This window comes from Labeo rohita, chromosome 3 (assembly GCF_022985175.1).
Source record: "Labeo rohita strain BAU-BD-2019 chromosome 3, IGBB_LRoh.1.0, whole genome shotgun sequence".
Taxonomy (NCBI): Eukaryota; Metazoa; Chordata; class Actinopteri; order Cypriniformes; family Cyprinidae; genus Labeo; species Labeo rohita.
Genome location: NC_066871.1, coordinates 2,762,510 through 2,788,956, shown reverse-complemented (window position 1 = coordinate 2,788,956; position 26,447 = coordinate 2,762,510). Strand labels below are relative to the sequence as shown.

Sequence of the window (26,447 nt, the reverse complement as noted above, 5' to 3'; positions counted from 1 at the left end):
TGTATGTAGACTGTTTATGCATTTTTACACTATTTTAAAAAAAGTGCCAAGAAAACAGACTTTATTATACGAAGAAGGTTAATTTTGTTTGTGACATTATTTTTATAATTAAGTCAATTAGTCAATAAATCCTACATCAATTAAGTCCCTACACACACACACAAAACTAATGGCAAAACCATTAGTAATGGCAAAACAATGAAATTCTAATTAGCATAACTTTTTTTGTAATATTTAGTTTTTTATTTAATAGTTTTATAACTTTGATAATAATAATAGTAATAATAATAATAAATTATTATTATTATTATAGTCACATTATGTAATCACACAATTTTGGCCAAATTATACAAAAAAAACATTCAGAAACTGTGAAAATATTCTTATTTATAACAGTAATAATAATAATGCTAATAATAATAAAAATAAAATTTATTACAATTATTATTGATAGTAACATAATAATAATAATAATGATAATAGTCGTCATCATCATCATTATTATTATTATTATTTTATATATGTTACATAATGCATATAAAATAATTGAAAATAATTTATATAATACATATTATATACATATTTTATACATATAAGTAATATAAATATATAATACATTATATATTAATTTTTTGGTAATTTTGTTAGTGACATTATTTAAATTAATTAATAACAAAATATCCTATTATTATTATTATTATCATAACTATTATTATTATTATTATTATTATTTAATTATATATTTTATGTAGCATATGTAAAACCATGTAAAATGATTTATATAATACATCAAATATATAAATATGCAATAAATATATTTGTAAACATTTTATTTGTGACATTAATTCTTTCCAATTAGTTAAACCATTTAAAAAAAATCCTATTATTATTATTATTATTACTATTACTATTATTATTATCATTTAATTACATGTTATTTATATATAATTATAAAATAGAATTTATATAGAATTAAAGTAGTAAATAATTTATATAAAACATATATTATATATACACATTTTATACATATAAGTAATATAAATATATAATAAACTAATTTTTAGTAATTTTGTTTGACATTATTTTCAAATTCATTATCATAATGCCAAAAATAATCAAATTATAATTACCATAATAGATAATATGTTCTTTAAATTGTAAATGTTATTAAACAATAATATAATAAAATAAACCTTTGAATGAAAACCAACAATTTTGTATTTTTTTAATTACAGCAAAAATTTAATAAAAAAATATATATATTATAACAAATTAATGAATAAAAAAATATTATAATGGGAATCTACTGAGAATGACTATTATTGAAAAAAAGTAAAAAATAATAAGAGTAATAAAAATTTGGTGGTAAATTATCATCATGAAATCACATCTTTTTTTGATTAATAATTTTAGTAATAATTCTGATAATTTTGTGACCTGGACAGACTAGAGGTATTTGTTTTGCTTATAAAGTTGTATGTGACAGTGCTTATTTAATGACCTGTAGTGTTGTAGACAGCTTTTATATCTCTCTATAGTTTGGTGGTTTCTCATAGGTAGCACTGAGATTAAATGGAGAGGTTTAGTTTTGTCTCCAATTACATCTGAGCTGAGACTGACGTCAGTATGTCAAAGTGCTTGGTTTTAAGACAACAAAGTCTGCAACCGAAAGTCAGAGATCTGGCCTGTAAATTTGAAAATTAATCCCAAACTGAGAATTAAATCTGAGTTTAAAGTAATGAAGCAACAGGTTTAAATTTGATCTTTCTTAAGTTAATTAAAACCATGATCAAACTGGTTTAATGTAAGCCTGTTTATTTTTAAACAAGGTAGATAAACTTTGACTTAATATAGATTTAAGCTTAATCCTTACTGGTGCAATTAACCCAACCTAAGAGAATTTAAGGAGAAACATCTGAGATCATGTTGATACTGAAATGCAACATAAGCTCCAGTGTGGAAGCTGTAGACAGCAGCTATAACTGGTTTGTAGGTGATGGTTTTACTGGTGTCTCCCTGCCACGTTGTGATCCGGAGGCAACAGATTGCGGGACCACATGGATCTTCCTCCCTCCTTTTCTGAGCCTGCCAGAGCCGCGTGTGGTTCTTCTATCTAGTGTGTGTTTGTGGGCATGTGTTTTTGGGCTGCATTAGATCTGAAGCCTGGAGTACGAGCTTCACATGCGTGTATGAGTGTACTGGCAGAGCCCAAAAAATCACTCACGCAGAAAGTACAGCCAACTGAAGATGCATGAAATGGAGGAGTTCTGTTGGATTCATAAATAAGGGAAAGTACAAGGAATCGAGCAAGGCGTAGAGGGGTTGAAACACGGGCAGAGGCTCATTTAGAGATGTTATAATGGCCGGCTGGGGGAATGATGGGTTGAGAATGAGAGAGGGAATGAAATGTGCGACATCTGCTGCTTTTGTCCAGCGGGACGCGGCCACATTCTGGCCAATGCAGAGTAACACAGTTACCCAAATTCTTTTTTTATGCTTAAAATAAATAAAATGTCATGCATACAAAAACACTACCTGACAAATGACACTGAGACAAGCTTGCCTTCTCAAGACAACTATTTCAAAGACATTCTAATTATAAATTAAAAGGTAACTTGCATGAGGTATAAAAGTTGTAAATGTAAATTAATTAAACATAATATATACAATAAGTTTTGTAATATTTAGTAGGGCCCTATGAAATCCATTTTATTTTTTCCCAAATTCCATTTTATTTTATCCCAGATTCCGTTTTTTCCATTTGAATTTTTCTGGATTCTTTTATTAATCAAAAAGCATGTCTAATTAATTAAGATCGTGAAACGTATAGAGTTAACATCAATTTATTAAAAGTTTTTAAAAAATTACATGTTTAGAGCTCAATTAAATGTTGTTTTATTGTTATTGTTTTAGCATGTCTGATTATTTGAATGCATAAAAACAACTTTTATTTATTCTTACAATAGCCTTATGAAAAGTTTTTCCCCCTCAGAAAGTCTCTGTTGTGTATTTAATTTTTTTCTGGTTACCAAATGAACGCAAAAAACATTGATTAAATTTATCTTTTAATTAATAAAAATTAAAAACATTTTATTTATTGGCAAATAAATGGGATAATATTTGCAAAAACTATTGTGATATTATTTCCTAAAAAATAAGGTTTTATTATTATTTTCAGCAGTAATAGTATCACATACATTCTACACTGACCAAAATTATAAATGCAACACTTTTGTTTTTGCTCCCATTTTTCATGAGCTGAACTCAAAGATCTAAGACTTTTTCTATGTACACTAAAGGCCTGTTTCACTCAAATGTTGTTCACAAATCTGTCTAAATCTGTGTTAGTGAGCACTTCTCCTTTGCCAAGATAATCCATCCACCTCACAGGTGTGGCATATCAAGATGCTGATTAGACAGCAAGATTATTGCACAGGTGTGCCTTAGGTTGGCCACAATAAAAGGCCACTCTGAAATGTGCAGTTTTACTGTATTGGGTGGGTCCGGGGGGTCCGAAAACCAGGCAGTATCTGGTGTGACCATCATTTGCCTCACGCAATGCAACACATCTCCTTCGCATAGAGTTGATCAGGTTGTTAATTGTGGCTTGTGGAATGTTGGTCCACTCCTCTTCAATGACTGTGCGAAGTTGCTGGATATTGGCAGGAACTGGAACACTCTGTCGTATACGCCGATTCAGAGCATCCCAGACATGCTCAATGGGTGACATATGTGGTGAGTATGCTGGCCATGCAAGAACTGGGATGTTTTCAGTTTCCAGGAATTGTGTACAGATCCTTGCAACACGGGGCTGTGCATTATCATGCTGCTACATGAGGTGATGGTTGTGGATGAATGGCACAACAATGGGCCTCAGGATCTCATCACAGTATCTCTGTACATTCAAAATGCCATCAATAAAATGCACCTGTGTTCGTTGTCCATAACATACGCCTGCCCATACCATAACCCCACCGCTACCATGGGCCACTCAATCCACAACGTTGACATCAGCAAACCACTCACCCACACAATGCCATACACGCTGTCTGCCATCTGCCCTGTACAGTGAAAACCAGGATTCATCCATGAAGAGAACACCTCTCCAAAGTGCCAGACACCATCAAATGTGAGCATTTGCCCATTCACATCGGTTACGACGACGAACTGCAGTCAGTTTTATTCTGATTGGTTGTCATGAATTTCTTTAGATTTTTGTGTGTGTATAATATGACGCTAGTTTTACTCAAATTAAACTGCAAAATGTTCATGAAGTGACTCTCAGAGCAGTTCTGGAGATGTTGTTTATGTATTCATGTCCTCATTTAATGAGACGGCAGTCGCTGAAATCACCACGAGCTTCACATGCGCTTCTAAATTCTGACTAAACAATATAGATAAATAAAAGACTAAATTCCAGTTTTATGACTGGATTCCGTGATTCCGATTGCAAAAGTTTTTTTGTCACATTTGATCAATTTAGTGCATACTTGCCCAATTTAAGTATTCATTTCTTAAAAATAAAAGTCTTACAGATCAAATATTTGAACAGTATATATATATATATATATATAGTATATATATTAAACATGGTATCGTAGTATTTGTTCTACTGCCTTTAATTTTTGCTTACAGTAGCAGATATGGAAGTGTTTGAGAGTTTGCAGGTTCATTTGGTGTCACAGAAATGTCTTACAGCAGTTGAACTCGTATGGCCCACAAACTATGATACAAAGTGTTCATCAGAAAGCAGACAGCACTGCCCTTGGGTGACGTGACATTGGTTGACACCATCAAACACAGACATCCTCCATGTTTTCTAGTGTCCGTGTCAGCATGTTGCAGAGGCGTTCTGATTAGTCTGAGCTCTTTAAAGTCATATTCAGTCATCATAGGAGGGAGAGGAGATGTCCACATCAGACTCTGGGGGTCTCTCTTTTAATTAAACTCATCCATCATCAGACCTGCTATCTTCATCACAGACTACACGAGAAGATGTCACTGATTCATATCACATCTGTTATAATGGTCAGTCTGTTAATGACAATACAATGCATCAATAACAAAATTTGATCGGATAGGTTGGTTCTTTAATAATTCCAGTATCTGTCTGTTTGTTTATCTGTCTGTCTAGTTTGAAAAAAAACTAGATGTATTAATAATATTAGATAATTAAAAAAGCAAACTAAGTAACTGTAACAGTAACTGTTTACAAAATGTATTTACAAAAGTGCCAATAAAATAAAACAAATAAATTAGAGTTTAAAAATGAGAGAGAATGTATTTCCTTACATTTCAAATTTGAACTTTAATTCTGCATCTATTTGCTACATCAAGTTCAAATTCAAATCATATTCAGGAAATTGTAAATTAAAAGTCATTTTCAATTCAATTCTGAATGCTGCACATCCCTGTTAGTAACACATCGATCTAATTCTGATATTTCAAATTCTTGCTATAAAAATCTATAAATAAAAATAATTATAAATAAATAAATATGTATGTATGTATAATGTTTTGTGAAAAAATGAATGTATATAATATAAATACTAAGTATTTAATATTGTGTGTGTGTGTGTGTGTGTATATATATATATATATATATATATATAGTTACTATAGTTATTTATTACAGTTATATAGTTATTATTTATTAAGTTACTAATTGTTATTCATATTTATAAATTGCATTGTTAATATTCTTCTTCTTCTTTGTCATAATAATAATAATTTGTATTATTTATCTAGCTAACTAATTATCTACCAAATTTCAGATGCATAATAAATGAAAAACAATTAAAAATAAATCAGTAGACTGCATAAGTGTGTGATGATTTATATAATAATAATAGTGTAACAAATAGTAATAAAAATAATAATTAAGATTTTTGTTTATGAGAAGAATAGGAATAATTTGTTTGGATTTTTTATCAGTGGTTCTTGTTACATTTTGATAATAATAATAATAATAATAATAATAATAAATGCAACAAGGAAAAAAAATAGAAACAAGAAAGAACTATTAAATACATTTTATCCACTTTTTCTTACAGTAAGAGTGGCCATTTGTACATTTTATGGATTTGGCTTCAGCTTCCTATCTCATCCACATCCGGCTATTTTTAGCTTTACAAAACAGCTCATTTTGCTGCTTGATATTGCAGATTGGTGCATCTTATCATATTATTTTCATGTATTATCTCAATTATGAATACACTGGTTTGTAGTGCATACAGTTTTACCATTTACTGCATGTTTTTACTGTTCTCGCTATTTTCCTATCATGGCTAATGAACCAGAAGTCTTGCCCATAGGCTATAGGCTTCTTGTTTCACATCTCTCACTGTCCTTGAGTGTTTTCCGTCACCTGTTGTAGATTCATGCTGAGATTTCAAGCTGTAACCACTGAAGCTGAAATGAAACTCAATGTACAGCTGCTAATACTGCAACTCTGCTCATCTCATTCCCGTGTGACACTATTTTGGAGAGGCACTCTCTCTGTTCATGTTTCTGAAATGTGCTAAGAAACTGTTTGACACAAATCTTCAGTTTCCAATTAATATTGCGTTTGTTTCTAGAGCTTGTGGATTAGATGTGAACACCTGTGTGTTCGTGACATTTGGCCCTGCATTAAAGAGAACTGTTATTTGCTGCTAAGATGAATTCTACCAAACACAGAGAGCCCTGAAGTGCTTATTTCTCAATAGTCAAAAGAAATGGTCTTCTCAGAGAAGGATCAAAATAAAAATTCCCTCTGATTCACATACACTCACACATGTTATGTAATTCATATTGAGGGCAGTAAGATGTTGGCTGAATCTGGTTTGGTCTCACAATGCCAATGTGATTGCATGAACACATGGTGTACTTCACAGGCTAGAAGAAGATCTTTGAAGAAATATTTTCAACATATCTCAGTTCTGAAATGAGTTTTTATACCCAAACAATCTTGCAGCTTAAGGCATTTTCATCTTCACCATCTACTGATTAATCCATCTAGTGACATTGAATATTCCGGTTTACAGTCAGATTTTTGTATTATTTGAATGAAAGTGATTATTTTTTGTATTATTCATTTTTTAATTTGTTTATTAATTCTTTGTTATTAAACCATAGTAATTTATTTACTTATTTATAATAATATTATAATTAAAAATGTTTTTGTGTTTTTAATAATACATATTAACCTAAAACTAAATTAAAAATTAAAAAATATATAGAATAATAATAATATTCAAAATGGGATTAGTTTCACCCATAAAAAATGTTGTGATATTATCAAAGGGTTCTGCAAATTCTCTAGTCAGTTCTAGCCTGCGGAAGTGTATATAATGGATCAAATAATGAAAGAAATTGTATGAAAGAGTGTTTGCAGAGCCGATGATTAATTTGAAGGGAATGTGAGAACAAGAGACTGTTAGCGTTATGAGTGATACAGACTGATGAAAGAAAGCCAGAGATAAACACCAACTCTACACCGCATGATCAAAAGAGCTGAGCTAATGCTGAAAGAATGTCAAAAAGAAGCTGTTAATAATTAATTGTGTACTACTTTAAAAGTTTTCAAAAGCTAGGTGTTGTAGGCAAGGTATGTTTTATAAAAATTTGATGGCAGACTGCAATATCGCATAAGTAACCTACTCATATTTGTAGAGCAATCAAATACAATGTAATGCAGTCATATACAATGATGACTGAGAGATGAACAAGTGATTGTTTCTCAGAAGCCTGATGGATCATATTTGGTACTCATATTTTAACATGATTATTAAAAAAAAGATTCATGGTTAATCAGGTAAACATTAGTTGCTTCAGTCCAGTATTGTTCATCTTGCAACCTGATGAAACCACTAGATGGCACTTTCTAAAACATCCGCTTTTCAAGATAAACATGCAAATTTGGCTGATGCTTGAGGTGATTCTGTGCTTACTTGGTCTAATATTTGATGTTTTCTTTTAAATGTTGTAGATTTAAGTAGCAAATGAGAATTGCTAAAATTCTTGAATCTTGAGACAAAGGTCTTCTTAATGATTATTGCACAGGTGTGCCTTAGGCTGGCCACAATAAAAGGGCACTCTAAAATGTGCAGTTTTATCACACAGCACAATGCAGATGTGATGTCGCATGTTTTGAGGGAGTGTGCAGTTGGCATGCTGACTGCAGGAATGTCTACGAGAGCTGTTGCACCAGAGCTGAAAAAATAAATAAATAGTGTTCATTTCTCTACCGTAAGCCATTTCCAAAGGCGTTTCAGAGAATTTGGCAGTAGATCCAACCAACCTCACAACCGCAGACCACGTGTAACCACACCAGCCCAGGACCTCCATATCCAACATGTTCAACGCCAAGATCGTCTGAGACCAGACACCCGGACAACTACTGCAACAATCAGTTTGCATAACCAAAGAATTTCTGCACAAACTGTCAGAAACCGTCTCAGGGAAGTTCATCTGCATGCTCATCGGGGTCTCGTCCTGGCTGCAGTTTGTTGTCGTAACTGACTTGAGTGGGCAAATGCTCACATTTGATGGTGTCTGGCACTTTGGAGAGGTGTTCTCTTCATGGAGGAATCACGGTTTTCACTGTACAGGGCAGATGGCAGACAGCATGTATGGCGTTGTGTGGGTGAGCGGTTTGCTGAAGTCAACGTTGTGGATCGAGTGGCCCATGGTAGCGGTGGGGTTATGGTATGGGCAGGTGTATGTTATGGACAACGAACACAGGTGCATTTTATTGATGGCATTTTGAATGCACAGAGATACTGTGACGAGATCCTGAGGCCCATTGTTGTGCCATTCATCCACAACCATCACCTCATGCTGCGGCATGATAATGCATAGCCCCATGTTGCAAGAATCTGTACACAATTCCTGGAAGCTGAAAACATCCCAGTTCTTGCATGGCCAGCATACTCACCACATATGTCACCCATTGAGCATGTCTGGGATGCTCTGGATCGGCGTATACGACAATGTGTTCCAGTTCCTGCCAATATCCAGCAACTTCACACAGTCATTGAAGAGGAGTGGACCAACATTCCACAGGCCACAATTAACAACCTGATCAACTCTATGCGAAGGAGATGTGTTGCACTGCATGAGGCAAATGGTGGTCACACCAGATACTGACTGGATTTTGGACCCCCCCCCAATACAGTAAAACTGCACATTTTAGAGTGGGGTTTTATTGTGCACACGTGTAATAATCATGCTGTCTAATCAGCATCTTTATATGCCACACCTGTGAGGTGGATAGATTATCTCGGCAAAGGAGAAGTGCTCACTAACACAGATTTGTTAACAGTATTTGAGAGAAATAGGCCTTTTGTGTACATAGAAAAAGTCTTAGATCTTTGAGTTCAGCTCATGAAAAATGGGAGCAAAAATAAAAGTGTTGCGTTTATAATTTTGGTCAGTGTATGTTGGGTTTCCATCTTAGAGATAATCACCATGCTTAGAAAGAAACCATCATATTTAAAAAAAAAAACACGTTCAGCATGACTCAAGGTGTAAATTGCTTGAAAACAGCCTAAATATAAGCTTTTCATGGCCAGAGGGAGGACTGGGGAGTGTGGAGGTGCACAGCGATGCCACCTGAGAAACTGCAGCAGATGGCACCGGCTGCTCGAGGGGTGAAAGCGCTGGCATTTCAACATATGCCTGAACTGTGCACCTCTCTGTCGTGGCATGAATGTCCACTCGCCGCCTCAGGGAAGAGTCGTTTCATGATCTGTTTGCGTCACGAAAGAGGTAAAGCAGCAGCGTCAGGCCTCTAGGCTTTCATTCTTTCATCACACAATCATCGCTTGACTGGCTGATTTTTTTTGTTTTGGGTAAATAAAATACTTTTGTTTAGCAAGGGCGCATTAAATTGATCAAAAGTGACAGTTAAGACATTTATAATGTTACAGGAGATTTCCATTTCAAATAAATACTGTTCTTTTGAACTGTCTATTCATCAAAGTATTCTGAAAAAAAAAGTTTTAACAAAAAAACATTAAGAAGCACAATTGTTTTCAACATGAATAACAATAATAAATGTTTCTTGAGCATCAAATCAGCATATTGAATACAGAATGATTTCTGAAAGATCATGTTCACTGAAGACTGGAGTAATGATGCTGGAAATTCAGCTTTGCATCACTGGAATAAATTACATTTGAACTATATTTAAATAGAAAACAGGAACTGTAATAATATTTCACAATATATCAGTTTTTTCTGTATTTTTGATTAAATACAGCCTTGGTGTATAATATTAATGTTAAATCTAAATACAAATATTGAGATATTCATGTTGATTTTTAACATTAATATTAATATTAATGTTAAATCTAAATATAAACACTGAGATATTCATGTCAATTTTTAACATTAATATTAATTTCAATATTCATTTAAAATCTAAATATAAATATTGAAATATTCATGTTCACTATTAACATTATTGTCAATGTTAAATCTAAATATCTAAATAGAAATACTAAAATATTAATGTTGACTATTACCATTAATAACAATGTTAATGTTAAATCTAAATACAAATATTGAAATATTCATGTTGATTTTTTTATTTATTTTATTTTATTTTGTTTTTTATTTTATTTTATTTTATTATTTTTATTTTTCTCATGCATCACATCCCATGCATTTTTTAATAGGACTTCAAGGGTTACTCACTTTTAAAAAAAAATAATTTACATTTATTTGATTAATCGTCATGTTTTATTTCTTATATTATTTTATTTTGTTTTATTTTATTACTTAGTTTATTTTATTTTATTATTTTTAAATATTTTATCTATTTTTAGATATTTATTTTAGATACAAATTTTGAGATATCCATTTTAATTGAATTGTGTGTGTGTGTGTATATATATATATATATATATATTTTTTTTTTTTTTTTTGTTTGTTTTTTTACTGTTTTATCAAATTGTTGCGTGGGCTCTAGGTATACTTTCCTGCCCTCATTTGGGAGTCGTTGTGGTGTTGAGATCTGCTTTATATTATATATTAATATGAGAAACTAAGCCTAATCATCCATGACAGGCTAAAAGCTGATAGAAAGGATCTAGAAATGCAATATCATCCATCTCATGCTGCATTATTCACACATGAACTGATGTTCACAGTCTCACCAACACACAGACAGTATTAGTTGCACATCCAATTCAGTCAGCTTTTAAAAGAGTAATTCACCCAAAAATGAAAGCGCAGTCACCCTTACTATATCATGTCGAACCCTCCAAACTTTCTCTGGGTGTGTGAGTCATGTGGACTGTGTGTGTGACTGATGTCACACTCCATCAGTCTGTGTCAGCGGTCAGGTGCTAAACTGGGAAATGTGTGAGTTGAACACCGTGTCCCTGTCCCTCACTGTCTCATCTCTGACGTCTCTCTCTGTCTCTTTGAGTTGAAGGTAATAATTTGATGTCGTGTTTACGATGTTCTTCTAGCACTGCCAGGAAAGCACTTGTACAGCAGTATAGCTCAGGTCTTTAGTTCAGTGGTTCTGCATTTGTTTTGCTTTTACATCGATCATCAAATCATGACTGAACAAAGTACTAAAATTGTTGACCATAATATTCACAGTAAATTGAAATTCCATAATCTCAGTTACATTATTTTTTTTTTACATGACTTTTACGGTTATTTGCTTTTTAGTTATACAGTGTCTTTATAATTTGAGTGTATTTTTATATTATTTTACTTTATTTTATTTTCAGTACAGATATGGTCTCCGATATGTTGTACATCCCATGCAATTTTATAACACTACTTTCAGTGTTGTTTCAATTTTTTCATGTCTCAACAACATAAAATGAGTAGTTATACAACATCGACTTTATTATTTCAGTGCATTATATTTTAATTTTCATGCATCTTGTCCCATGCATTTTTTATTTTATTTTATTTTATTTTATCATGCATCACATCCCATGCATTTTTTTCTAACATGACTTCAAGGGTTATTTACATTTTTATTATTATTTTACATCATTCATAATTTATTTGATTAATTGTCATATTTTATTACTTATTTTATTTTATTACTTAGTTTATTTTATTTTATTATTTTTATATTTCTAATGCATCACATCCCATGCATTTTTTTTACATGACTTCAAGGGTTACTCACTTTCTAAAATTATTTTACATTATTCATAATTTATTTGAAGCTTCATATTTTATTTTATCTTATGCATCACATCCCATGTGTTTTTTTTTTTCTGACATGACTTCAAGGGTTACTCACTTTTTTATTTTACATTATTCATAATTTATTTGAATAATCTTAATTTTTTTCTCATACATCACATCCCATGCTTTTTAAAAATATTTTTTCTAACATGACTTCAGGGATTGCTCACTGTTTTGTTTTACATTCTTGATTATTTGTGTATTTTATTATTAATTTTTAGTTTTTATTTTATATTTGTCTTTTAAAAAAATATTTCCCTCTCTTCTCTTTGGTTTATTTTTGATTTACAAACAATTGAATATTTGAATTTGTTTATGGTTTCATGCTGTAAGCCACAAAATGCATTTTGGTTGACACAAACCATGTTTATTGCAAATGAACCTGTATTTAATTTAATTCAGGTAATTTATTTTACCTTGCACACTGTTATCCATCTTTTTTAGCTTCTACCATATACAACAGGCAAAATACTAGCCTACTACATTACTATTTTCAATGCAAAGAAGACATATTCACTTACAGTATTAGTATTTAAACGCGTAGAGAATTGATGTGATCACACCTCTTACATTGCAAAGCAGAGTTAGTCACGTTGATGAGCTGTTACTCATCTTAACCGTAACCAGGGAGATCAGAAATAATGAGGTTCTGGTGCTGGCATTTGAGGACGCTGAAAATGAGGGACTATTAGCGACTCATGATTCTGGAAACGCCTGCTTAGCAAGTGTAGGCGCCTGTTTCCCGCATTCGGATTTCAACCAAATGGAGCCTAAATAATGCCAAAACAAATGGGGTGGTGGATGCTTTGGAAGCTACGGTTTGTTTCAGTCGTGTTTTTCTCCTCCTCAGATCCTGGCTGGTGAGGTGATGGCGTTTTTCATGAGGTCGGAGGGCACGCAGGAGAAGACCATAGTCACAGCCGACTGCTGTTACTTCAACCCTCTGCTGAGACGCATCATACGCTTCCTGGGTACTTTAGCATGCACTGAAGATGATGATATGAATGATGTCATAAGAAACTAATAATGAACCTTTTAGGAAAAGCACTAGTGGCTCTAAAGCTCAGATAACAGCATTTAATGAAAATATTATGATCCTGATTATAGCATAAATGCATCAGAAATATAAAAAATCATTTTAAATGCCACAAATTGTGATATTAAGGTAATCATATGCAGTTTGTGAATAATGTGTAGGTCCCCCCCTACACATTAATTAGGGAATGTAAGTGGATATGTGATTTAAATGCTGCAAAATTTTTTACTAAAGTTTTCTTTTACTATTTTTAATAAATGTAACATTTTTGCAGTTCACTTAAATAGTTCTGCAGTGTGACAGATGAAATGTAAAGTACAGATATTTTAGGTTGTTTCTGAATTAATGCAAGTTCATAAAAACTGCATATATAAATAAACAGACAAGAAACAAATAAAATGATTTAATATAATTTCAGATGAAGTATATCATCACATGGTGTGACACTGTTGTCGCTATTTACCAACCCAAATATTTTTTGATCAATAACAAATACTGTATGATGGCCAATATTGTAAAGTTATTTTTATTTTATTTTATGAGCAATAACAAATATGATAACCTATATTATTTATTTATTTATTTATTTATTCATTCATTCATTCATTTATAATCAGTAACAAATTGGCAGTAGTGAATATAAAGGCACATTATAAAGTTATTATTTTATTTTATTTTTGTTTTGTTTTGTTTTTTTGTTTTTTATTATTTTATTTTATTTTATTTTATGACCAATAAGAAATAAAGAAAAAAACAGTACTGTAAAGTTTTTTATTTTTTATTTTATTGTTTAATAATTTTATGACCAATAATGAATATGATGGCCAGTATTATAAAGTTATTTATATTTTATTTTATTGCCAATAATGAATATAAAGGCACATATTATAAAGTTATTTTATTTTATTTTATTTTATTTTATTTTATTTTATTTTATTTTATTTTTATTTTATTTTATTTTATTTTTTATTTTGTTTTGTTTTGTTTTATTATTATCTTTTATTTTATGACCAATAAGAAATAAAAAAAAACAGTACTGTAAAGTTTTTTTTTTATTTTGTTGTTTAATAATTTTATGACCAATAATGAATATGATGGCCAGTATTATAAAGTTATTTATATTTTATTTTATTGCCAATAATGCATATAAAAGCACATATTCTAAAGTTATTTTATTTTATGACCATGACGATGACCAGTAATGAATATAATGACCAGTGCTGTAGTTATTTTTATTTTACTTTATTATTTAATTTTATGACTAATAACAAATATGATGGCCAATATTATAAAGTTATTTATATTTGATTTTATCGTCAATAGTGAATATAAAGGCACATATTATCAAGTTGTTTTTATTTTATTTTATTTTATTTTATTTTATTTTATTTTATTTTATTTTATTTTATTTTATTTTTACCAGTAATGAATTTGGTGGCCAATTTAAAATAATTTTAGATGAAGTATGTCTTCACATGGTGGGACACTGCTGTCACTCTTTGACAACCCAAGTACAAATACAGTGTTTTATGACCAATAACAAATACTGTATAATGGCCAATATTATAAAGTAATTTTCTTGTCTTTTATGAGCAATATTTTAAGTTATTTATTCATTTATTTATTTACATTTTATATTCAGTATCAGATATGATGGCCAATATTATAAAGTTATTTTATTTTATTTTATTATCACCAATAATAAATATGATGGCTAATATTATAAGTATCATTTATTTTATATTCAGTACAGATATATATTATACACAATATATTAGCAGCCCCAATTTTTACATTTTACATTTGTTTCTGATACCTTTGATCTCTGTCCTGCCCCTCAGGTGTCTACACCTTTGGCGTGTTCACCACCACCATCTTTGCCAATGCCGGGCAGGTAGTGACAGGAAACCAGACGCCTCACTTCCTGTCAGCGTGCAGACCAAACTACACAGCACTGGGCTGTCATTCCAACCTACAGTACATTACAGAGCGCAAAGCCTGCACGGGAAACCCTCTCATAGTAGCGTCGGCACGGAAATCCTTCCCCTCTAAAGATGCGGCCCTCAGTGTTTATTCTGCAGTCTATACAGTGGTGAGAATAATGAGCCTACAAATATTTTAATGACGTGACTGAATCTGAAATAACTTTCTTGTGGGTGTACTGACAAACAAACAAGTGCAGCTATACTGTACAGTACATCTCTGGAGTCATAAGCAATCTCACAAACTCTAGGGCACAAAATGTAATTGTTAGCTAGCGTTTGTGATCAAAAGGACTGATGTTTCCCAGGGCTGTGCTAAAACTGGAACTCAAAGCTTATAGATTTTTAAAAAAAATAATAATAATATTCTACTTTGCAGTTATAAGAAAGAGCAGGTCACACTACTATGAATTTCAGTGTTTTAGTCAGAAAGAGTCAGAGAAAAAAACTGGTTCAGCATGTTTTTTTTCTGGTGAATCTGGTTAAACAAGGATTAAAGGCCAATTCTCACCACGCCGACACACACGGACCAATTGCAGACAGCAGACCGAGTACAGTACATCACTTCTCAGACGTTCCAAGACCGACAAACGCCAACACAACGTGTTGAAGCACCAACCAATGCCAACAGACATCAACAGGCATAACACACTGATCAGACAAAACCTGACAAACGTGTCTGGTGCCATTTGTCGGTGTCTGTTGGTGCCGTGTGAATTGGCTTTAAGATTGTCAAACAGGTGCCTTTTCCATTTGTAGCAGTAGCCAAAAATACACTGTATGGGTCAAAATTATTGATTTTTCTTTTATGCCAAAAATCATTAGGATATTAAGATCCTGTTCCATGAAGATATTTTGTAAATTCCCTACTGTAAACATATCATAACTTAATTTTTGATTAGTCATATGCATTGCTAAGAAGCTTCATTTGGACAACTTTAAAGGCGATTTTCTCAATATTTAGATTTTTTGCACCCACAGATTCCAGATTTTCAAATATTGTCCTGTCCTAACAAACAATACACAGCAATGGAAAGCTTATGTATTTAGCTTTCAGATGATGTATAAATCTCAATTTCATGACTGGTTTTGTGGTCCAGGGTCACATTTTTGTATGTTTTTTGTCTTTTCATCAGACCAATAATTTCATAATAGTTTATCAAAAGTTTGGGGTCAGTAAATATAAAATATGCATCATGGTTTCCACAAAAATATGAAGCAGTACAACGTTTTCAACACTGATGACAATAAGAAATGGTTCTTGAACTGCAAATCAGCATATTAGAATGATTTCTGAAGGATCATAATGATGCTGAAAATTCAGCTTTGCATCACAGGAGTAATTTACATTTCAAAATCTATTTAAATTGAAAACCGTTATTTTGAATTGTAATAATATTTCACAATATTACTGTTTTTACTGGGTTTTTTATCAAATAAATGTATTCTTGAGTAAGCAAAAGAGCATACAATTCTTTAAAAAACATTAAAACTTTCATATGAAATCTTGAACTAATAAGGAAAAAATAATACTAAACACTTAAAATATGTAATATTTATAAAATTTAAAATACTACTACTTAAACTAAAAAAGTACTTCAAGAGGTAGTAATAATTACTCATGTCATTCCAAACCCATAAGACCTTCGTTCACAAATTAAACACAAATTACAATATTTTTGATGAAATCTTGAGAGTTTCTGACCCTGCATAGACAGCAATGCCACTGACACGTTCAAGGCCCTAAAAGGTAGTAAGGACATTGTTAAAATAGTCCACGTGACATCAGTGGTTCAAATGTAATTGTACAAAGCTACGAGAATGCTTTTTGTGCGCAATGAAAACAAAAATAAAGAGAGTACCACAACATATGCATGTGTTGCTGCTGACGTAGAACCCTGATTCGCTGCGGCTTATTTACGTGCAGAGGAAAGCACATGCATATGTACTCACGATAATGGCGGAAGACGGTGATGTGGCAGAGAAGAATTGTTGAATAAAGTCGTTATTTTTTGGGGGGGTTGCACACAAAAGGTGTTCTCGTAGCTTCATAAAATTATGGTTGAACCACTGATGTCACATGGACTTTTTTAATAATATCCATACTACCTTTTTGGGCCTTGAACGTGGTAGTTGCGCTGCTGTCTATGCTGGGTCAGAAAGATCTCGGATTTCATCAAAAATATCTTAATTTGTGTTCTGAAGGTGAACGAAGGTCTTACATGTTTGTAACGACATGAGGGTGAGTAATTAATGTCATAATTTTCATTTTTGGGTAAAGTATCCCTTTTTAAAACAGTTTTAAAGCCATATATTATTATTTTTTACCACTGTCTGTCTGTGCTTACAGATGTACGTGACATTGGTGTTTAGGACTAAAGGGACGCGTCTGACCAAACCCACACTCAGTCTAACTCTGCTGTGTCTGGCCATGCTGGTGGGTGTGGTAAGAGTGGCTGAATACCGCAACCACTGGGCCGACGTCCTCGCTGGATACTTCACTGGCGGAGCCATTGCTGTCTTTCTGGTGAGAGCATGTGGAGTGTGATAAAGCAAGACTGAAATGACAAGATAACTGCATGCAAATACAGATAATATGTAATATGCATATACAGTTGAGGTCGAAAGTTTGCATACATCTTGCAGAATCTGCAAAATGGTAATTATTTTACCAAAATAAGAGGGATCATTCAAAATGCATGTTGTTTTTTATTGAGTACTGACCCACATTAGACATTTACATATAGTCGACAAGAGAAAATAATAGTTTAAGTTATAAAAATGACCCAGTTTAAAAGTTTACATACACTTGATTCTTAATACTGTGTAGTTATTTGAATGATCCACAGCAGTTTTTTTTGTGTGTGTTTTGTTTTTTGTTTAGTAATAGTTGTTCATGAGTCCCTTGTTTGTCCTGAACAGATAAACTGCCTGATGTTCTTCAGAAAATTCCTTCAGGTCCCACAAATTCTTTGGTTTTTCAGCATTTTTGTGTATTTGAACCCTTTCCAACAGTGACTGTATGATTTTGAGATCCATCTTTTCACACTGAGGACAACTGAGGGACTCATATGCAAATATTACAGAAGGTTTAAACGCTCACTGATGCTCCAGAAGGAAACACGATGCATTAAGAGCTGGAGGGTGAAAACTTTCGACCTCAACTGTATAAATAATTGTATATACACTACCATTGAAAAAAAGTTAGGTCCAGTAAGGATTGTTTTTTTCCTTCCTTTTTTTTTTTTTTTTTGGAAATAAATGAATACTTTTATTCAGTAAGGATGCATTAAATTGATCAAAAGTGACAGTTAAGACATTTATAATGTTACAAATGATTTTGGTTTCAAATAAATGCTGTTTTGAACTTTCTACTCATCAAAGAATCCTAAAACAAATCACAGTTTTAAAGTAATAAGCATTTCTTGAGCAGAAAATCATAATTTCTGAATAATCATGTGACACTGAAGACTGAAATAATGATGCTGAAAATTCAGCACTGCATCACAGAAATAAATTACATTTTAAGATACATTCAAATAGAAAGTAATTTTAAATTGTAATAATATTTCACAGTATTAGTGTTTTTACTGTGTTTTTTGATCAAATAAATGCAGCCTTGATGAACATAAGACACTTCTTTCTCGTACCACTGCTTCTTCTCTTTATTCCCTCTCTCTCTTCTCTCTCTAGGTGACGTGCGTGATCAACAACTTCCAGCAGGCAAAGCCCCCACCCCCACCGGTGCGACCCCAGCGTCCTGAGTCTGTGCTGGGCATGCCCATGGTGGCGCTGCCCTGCGTAGAGAGTCCACTTGAAAAGTTAAGTGGCACTCAGGTAAGGGGTGGGAGTGGGTTAGTGGCAGGGCTGCACACATAAGGGGGATGGATTACGCCCCACCCTGTCCTTCTGTGTTTCACCCAGTGGACCCTAATGTGACTCCCACGACCCACCCAGCCCTCCTTCTCCCTTTACTAGCATGTCCAACCTGCACAACCCCAAACACCAACCACAGCACCCTGCAAAACCCACTGACGCTCTGGAGGATTGATCTGCTCCTTGCTTATCCCGAAGAGACGTTTACATTACTTTTATAATAGAGTAACTGAGAAGCAGCAGAATGTTTAGGGCCATTATCTCATCGATCCCTCAATGGGTTGATGGGAATTTAACATCTCTAGGGCAGATGTTCCCTTTACGACAAAGAAAATGGACTGTGTAGCATGTGGAACTTCAAAGACGGAAGGCCATTAGATGGTTCATTCTGGGAAAAATTGCCACGGTGTGAGTTTCCCTTCGTAGGCCACCCTCATCCTCCTCACTTTTGAAACTACTTTGCCTTCTTTTCCTTTCTTTGTCACCTCGACCATACAGTCATCCCTTTTCTACCTCAGTCTTATATTTTATTTAGTGATGCACCGAAATTTTGGTAACCACTTGGAGGGGTCATGGGGGGTCGAAATCATTGACCGAAACAGTGATGTTTAATTTTCGATGTCACATTGTGACTGTCAACATCTATTTCATGCACACAACTTTATGGCAGCCTATTTACATCACATAATAAAAAAATAAAAAAGGTAATAGCAACTTTTTTTTTTCTCTCACAATTCTGACTCTTTTCCACCTCAGAATTAAAAACAAATAGTAACTGTGACTTTTTCTCTGATGATTCTGACTTTTTTTCCACCACAGAATTAAAAAAAATAATAATCATGGCGACTTTTTCTCTCTTCCCACAGAATAAAAAAAAATGCAACATTTTTTTCCTAACAATTCTGGCATTTTGACTGGGTTCAGAGCTTGGTATAGTACAGAATCTGCTCTTTTGAAAGTGGTAAATGATCTGTTATTAGCTATTGACTCTGGAAAATGTGGGGTTTTGATTCTATTGGATCTAATCTCAGCTTTTGATACTATTGATTATTCTGTTTCATTGAGGCGATTGGAAGAGTATGTTGGTATTACGATAACAGCCTTGAGCTGCTTTTCATCTTATTTTAAGGGGAGGTTTTTTTTGTAGCAATTGATAATTTTACCTCTGTCTCTACTGCTTGTACTTGTGGGATACCACAGGGCTCTGTCTTAGGCCCTTTTTTGTTCTCCCTCTTCCTTTAGCCAAGATCTTTCGTAAGCATCAGATCTCATACCATTTTTATGCAGACAATATGTAGCTTTACCTTCCAATGAAACCAGATGAGAACATGTCTCTCCAGTCTCTGATTGTTTGAGTAAAGTTAAAATTTGGACGGTGGATAATTTTCTACAGCTAAATGACTCGAAGACACTATTTGTGTAATGTGGGGAGTCGTGATAACGAAATTGAGAATCCAAACGCAAGGCGTATTCATACAGGCAGTCGAACACCAGCAAACAATATTATCCAAGACAAAGACAAAAGAGTAATCCACAAACATGCAATGGTCAGAGCAGGCAGCAAACAATCACAAAAAACATGGTAACAGTCCAGGATCAAAAGCCAAAACTGGCAAACTAGGAAACTAGATTTTTTTTATTTTTCTTTTTTAATTTTGTCATTATTACCTGAGATTATCACTGTCATATAGTTTGTATGTTGTTGTTCCAGCCGCAATGTCGCGGAAATAGAAAACGCGTGTCGCTGTCATGGCTATTTAGGACAAAAACTCATATTAACATGGAAAAGATATCTTCTTGTAGTTGGGACACGGTGTAAGATTAGTTCCTAGGCAGGGTTTATGGGAAATCGAGTCCAGGATGCAGTTACTGACAATAAAATGCAGCATTACTATCATTTTCGCATTGCGTTCTTCTTCTAAGGTAAATTCTGAAATACAGAAATGAAAAGTAGCCGAGATGAACTTGATGAATGTTCACGTTTGTTTACGGAGGTGATGTGGGCATTTACCTACATGTCTCATGTGGATGTTTAAAATTTGAAATGCGGAGCCGCTTGTGGGCGTGATTACATTAGAGATGAGTTTAGATGGTGAAAACTAGAGCTTGCATTGGTATCATACAGATTAATTTATCAGATAATATTGGTTTTCGACCTGACTTGTTTCATTTACGTGTCTGTGAAGAGAAGTGACATTGACCAAGATGGCAGAGAGTGCATCCTGTTTATTTATTTTACAAAAGCACATTGTTTCTTGATATTATGAATATACACAAATAAAAGTAGACCTTTCGCAGTTTTAAAATGGAGTATTTTTAGTTCTTTTCGTGCTCATCAAGAAGAAACACGACAGACTGCACCAGTACAGTCTTCAGGGTTGCCAGGTTTTAACTAGTCCAATCACGTTTCGTTGGGGGTCCCCTGTTAAAAATCACATTCCGGGGGTTAAAGTACACGTTTTTTTTGTTGTGGTTCCCCTGGTAAATTTCAGGGACTAAATACGACGTTATTGGGGGACATCAGAAACAACCCACGGCAACAGTGTTAAAGTAGCCCAATTCTGCCAATTCCCGCGGACTTGGCAACACTGGCGGTCTTTGACCCCAGAGGGGTAACAATGTTGCTGTTGAATGTTTTTCAAGTCTCTCACGTTGTCCCACAGCAACATTAAAATAGTGTAGATTAGTGTAAATGTTCATTTACCATATTTAATATTGGGGGCATCCAAGTTATTTGACATATTTGAACATTTTATTTAAAAAATATCACAATAGTTACTTTCCCTGGTAGTTAGTTACTTTTATAATGATGTAACTCAGTTACTATTTGTGAGAAGTAACTAGTAACTATAACTAATTACTTTTTTAAAGTAACATTCCCAACACTGGCTATATTTTTACTTAACCTGTTCATTCACGTCTTCATTAATGCATGTTTAAATAAAACTGTCATGAAAAAATGTTTTATTACAAATTACAAATTAAAGCAGGAAAATAACTGTATTAAATACATGTTGATTATTATATTTGATTCATTGATTATTAAATGTTATTTTTAGTGTTTCGGTAAAAAATGAATTTCGGTGCATCACTAATTTTATTCTATCCGAACACAGTTTCCACCTTCCAGTTTTAGTTTCTCATCCTTTCTCTCTTTCTCCCCTCACACTCTTTCTCTCCCCCCTTACAGACTCCAAGGGGATCTCCATTCACTGAGATCACATGACCATCAGCCTCATCGGTTCCCCGTACCCCCCGATGTCCTCATACCGTCTCGCTCCATTTCCAGCGAAGTCTAGACCAGCCGTCCCAGCACGCGCGCCACTGCGCCGCCCACTCCGCGGGACGCTCCGCCGCTCTGCACCGCTCCTACTCGACGCAGGTCTAGATTTCCTCACCTCCAACCCCTCATCCTCCATATTCCTCCATGCTGCCGATAGGGCCTCCACAAACCGCTCAAACAAACCACGAGAAGCACTTTTAGAGAGCCTGATTGGAGATCCCGAACACCTGAACGAAAGCCAGAAATCACAGGTAGGCGTCTCACTCTTGCCAGAGAGTTTGTTTGGACTGTCAGTGGAGGATTCGCACCTGTGTAGACCTCTCGAAACCAACCCGACCTACTTCCTGGGGAACCGATGAAGAAGTCTTGATCAGCTTTTGGCTGAAATTCAGAACTCTGACTGCAATTTTTACTGCAGTGCCAGTTCGTATGTAAATACATGCACTGTTTTCTTGGTCTTTTGGTTAAAGGCATGTCTTTTTTGTTCTATTTTGTTTATTAGGGTGACCATATGTCCTCTTTTTCCCAGTGGTATTTACGTTTTTTACTGGACGGTTTCTAAATCACCAGAAATGTTCTAAAAGTAAAGACTGAAAAGTAGTGATGCAAGAAGATGATCATGATGCAAGAAGTCAGGATCTATAGAGAACGCAAAACAATGTATTGTACAGTGCAAGTCAATAGGAAAACAAAGCCAAAACCTGGATATTTTAGCCAGATTTGAAAAAAAGAGGGAAAAAAAGAGGACGTATGGTGACCTTAGTACTGATGGAGTTTTTAAGTTATGTCTTTATAGTCCTCATAGTGTATGGTTTTGGAAAATGACATACGTAAATGATCTATTGGTTTGTTTTTGAGTCATATTCACTATGCACTTGGGACAGTCTCATCAGCATCAGCTATCTGGATGTTCTGTAAGTGCACATCAAGAAAAACACCTCTAACCTTGGAGACATTCTTGATACCAGCTCTTGTGATAATGTTTGGATGCATCGTAAGGAATTGACAGACACGTAAAGATCAACAACAGCATTCTTTTTTAATATTTAATGTCCGGTTCGTGCTCGCAAGGATTTCTCCACCAGCTAGATGTAATGCACAGTCTGACTGTGCCTGTTCATTGCTGTCGCTCCAGACCCAACACAAGGCTTTCGGATATGAGACGTTATTAAAGTTTTTTATCAAAGATGGATTGGATTCTTCACTTCTCAGGAGGGAAAAGCAAGAAAAGCACCCCACGACATCAGCAGAACAGTAAAGACAGCATCTGTATTGTTGTTGGTATTTCTGTGAAGGTTTTCAAAACTGCAGTAAATGAAGGTCAGCTAGTTTCTTTCCTGTATATTGAGTAACCTTTTCACATTCATATCATCATGTGTTACTAACAGGGTTGTGAGGCATTCAGAATTGAATTGAAAATGGCTTTTAATTTACAGTTCGATTCCTAAATATGAATTGAATTTGAACTTGAGGTAGCAAATAGATGCAGAATGTAAGGAAATACAATTAAAATTCATTTAATTTATTAATTCCATTTATCAAAACAAACTTTGAATGTTGGTGTAAATGTTGGTGTAAAGTCTTGTTTGATTAAAAGATTCAACTTTTATAACTCTTTTTTTTTTTACTCTTAATTTTATTTTATTTTATTGGCACTTTTGTGAATACATTTTGTAAATATCCCAGTGTATGTACAGTTACTGTGTTAACAGTTTGCCTTTTTTAATCATTTAATATGAAATGGTATGTAGACAATGTTAAAAGTCATGTTCAGGTTTAGATTTATATTAAGTTCATGTTTAAACTTAAAATAGAAATCAGTAGATAGATAGATAGATAGATAGATAGATAGATAGATAGATAGATAGATAGATAGATAGAATTAATTCAAAATCACATTTGTAAATTGAAAAGAACCAATTCTGAATTTTGCACAACCCTGGTTAGCAAGTTTGTAAAAACCTTTGGCTGTCATTTTATGTTGATTATGTTATGAAAGGTCTTTGCAATGAAGTCATTCCTGCAAACAGCACAGGATGCCTGGTAATACAGTAGGTTTTTAACATTATTGGAGCTGTTTGATGACTAATTAACATTAACCAATACCATGCACTGCCTAGGTGATGAAATATGAAAAAGTTGTTTCGGTAGGTGAGCAAGATTTTCTATTTGTATGAACATTTAAGACAAACATCATTTTCTGTTGGAAGAACATGCACTGATGAGTCATTCATAATAAGACCAGGAAAGTGTATTAAAGGAACAGTTCACCCAAAAATTAAAATTTTCTGAAAATATATTATGTAAGATGTAGATGAGTTTGTTTCTTCATCTGAACAGATTTGGAGAAATGTAGCATTAAATCACTTGCTCACCAATTGATCCTTTGCAGTGAATGGGTGCCGTCAGAATTAGAGGCCAAACAGCTGATAAAAACATCACAATAATCCACAAGTAATCCACACCACTCCAGTCCATCAGTTAACATCTTCTGAATCAAAAATCTGCATGTTTGTAAGAAACCAGTTAATTTTTAAGGTGTTTTAACTTTAAGCTGTTCCTTTCTGCAGAAATACGAGTCCTCTATACATAATATCGCTTTAAGTGCAAGTCACCCTCCTGTATCAGGAAAGAAATATGCACAGATCAAGAACCATTTGCAAATGAAAACAGTTCGAAAACAAATATGTCAGTGGATTTTGATGTGAGGGTACAACAGAGGACGGACTCTCTTAATGGAGGAAGTGAATTATATATTATTATGAATTATATAGACTGATATTTTGGCCAGAAGCTATAGTTTAAATTAAAAATGTCTTGATAGATTTGTTTCTTACAAACATGCAACTTCTCCTTTCACAAGACGTTAACTGATGGAATTGAGTGGTGTGGATTACTTGTAAATGTTTTATCAGCTGTTTGGACTCTCATTCTGACGGCACCCATTCACTGTAGAGGATCTATTGGTGAGCAAGTGAAGCTAAATTTCTCCAAATCTCTTCCAATGAAGAAACAAACTCATCTACATCTTGGATGGCCTGAGGGTGAGTAAACTTTCAGCAAATTTTCTTTTTTCGGATAGACTACTCCTTTAAGAAATTAAACAGGGGAAATTTTGAGCAAATGATTAAGTGTCTCAGGCAGCTAAAGTAATGCTCACAGATTCACAAGCACATGTTTGATCAACTATAATAGATTTTCTACACAGGATGTTCATGAGAAGGTCGATATGTGCTGTACCATACACAAGCCAAGTGTTGTGCACTTCATAATTTTCTTGAGCTCTGTTAAATTGGTTATTTTTCTGATTTTTTAGAATGTTTGATTTAAATGATATTTCTTTTCTAACATAGTGTTTATCTAGACTAATTGTTTGGTACTGTAAGTAAGCTGTGTAAACTTTACCACGTGTACTTTAATCAGAACGAGTGTAAACACTCCACCTTGTTGCACTCCAAATGGATGAAAATTAATGTTTGTAACATTAACTGTGACATCTAATCTGTCTGATGCCCCTCAGCCTTTACATCCCGGCACCAGGTCCAGCCTCTGCCACATTCTGTGCTACGTACAGTTACTGTCTCTGTTGTAAGAGCACCATCTACACATGCTAAGAAACACCTTCACACCCTTAAAACACTCCATTAAAGGTGAAGTATGCAATTTTTTACCACTAGGGAGTGGAATTACAACAGGAATGACTGATTTCAAACAGGTTTCCCAAACCTCTGCTATTGGTTGGACAAACAGAAAGCCCCGCCCCCAAGCTCATGCTATTGGTCGAGCAAGTTCTGTTGGTAAATAAAAAATTACATGCTTTACCTTTAAAAATCTTTTATCTGTAGTTCTCAGCTCTCTTATTTCTTCTTTCATACACCCAAATGAAAAGATATTTGTACAGTTTTGCAAACAAGTCTTTTTGTATTAAAAGAAGAAAAAATGACGTTTTGCACACCATTCCTGTGCACCGGATTAATTTGTTACATTGGTGATTTTTATTTATATACACCCAATGAGTCATTGATCTGTGTTTTGGGTAATTGAATAAAGTAAAAGCGTGACATGC

At 33.7% G+C, this 26,447-nt stretch overlaps 1 protein-coding gene across 5 annotated transcripts in view; it reads left to right on the top strand.

Annotated features, from left to right (window-relative positions):
• plppr2a (phospholipid phosphatase related 2a) overlaps positions 1–26,447 on the top strand; it is a 52,231-nt gene extending 25,784 nt beyond the window's left edge. For 3 of the 5 annotated variants that reach the window (XM_051105742.1, XM_051105743.1, XM_051105744.1), the window contains 5 exons: positions 13,055–13,175; positions 15,082–15,332; positions 17,573–17,749; positions 18,916–19,043; positions 22,289–26,447. In XM_051105742.1, coding sequence (XP_050961699.1) covers positions 13,055–13,175; positions 15,082–15,332; positions 17,573–17,749; positions 18,916–19,043; positions 22,289–22,397 — 786 coding nt within the window. In that variant the 3' untranslated portion in view covers positions 22,398–26,447. Of the gene's footprint in view, positions 1–13,054; positions 13,176–15,081; positions 15,333–17,572; positions 17,750–18,915; positions 19,507–22,288 lie in introns of all 5 variants that reach the window. The other 2 variants (XR_007827427.1, XM_051105745.1) reach the window with 2 other exon arrangements.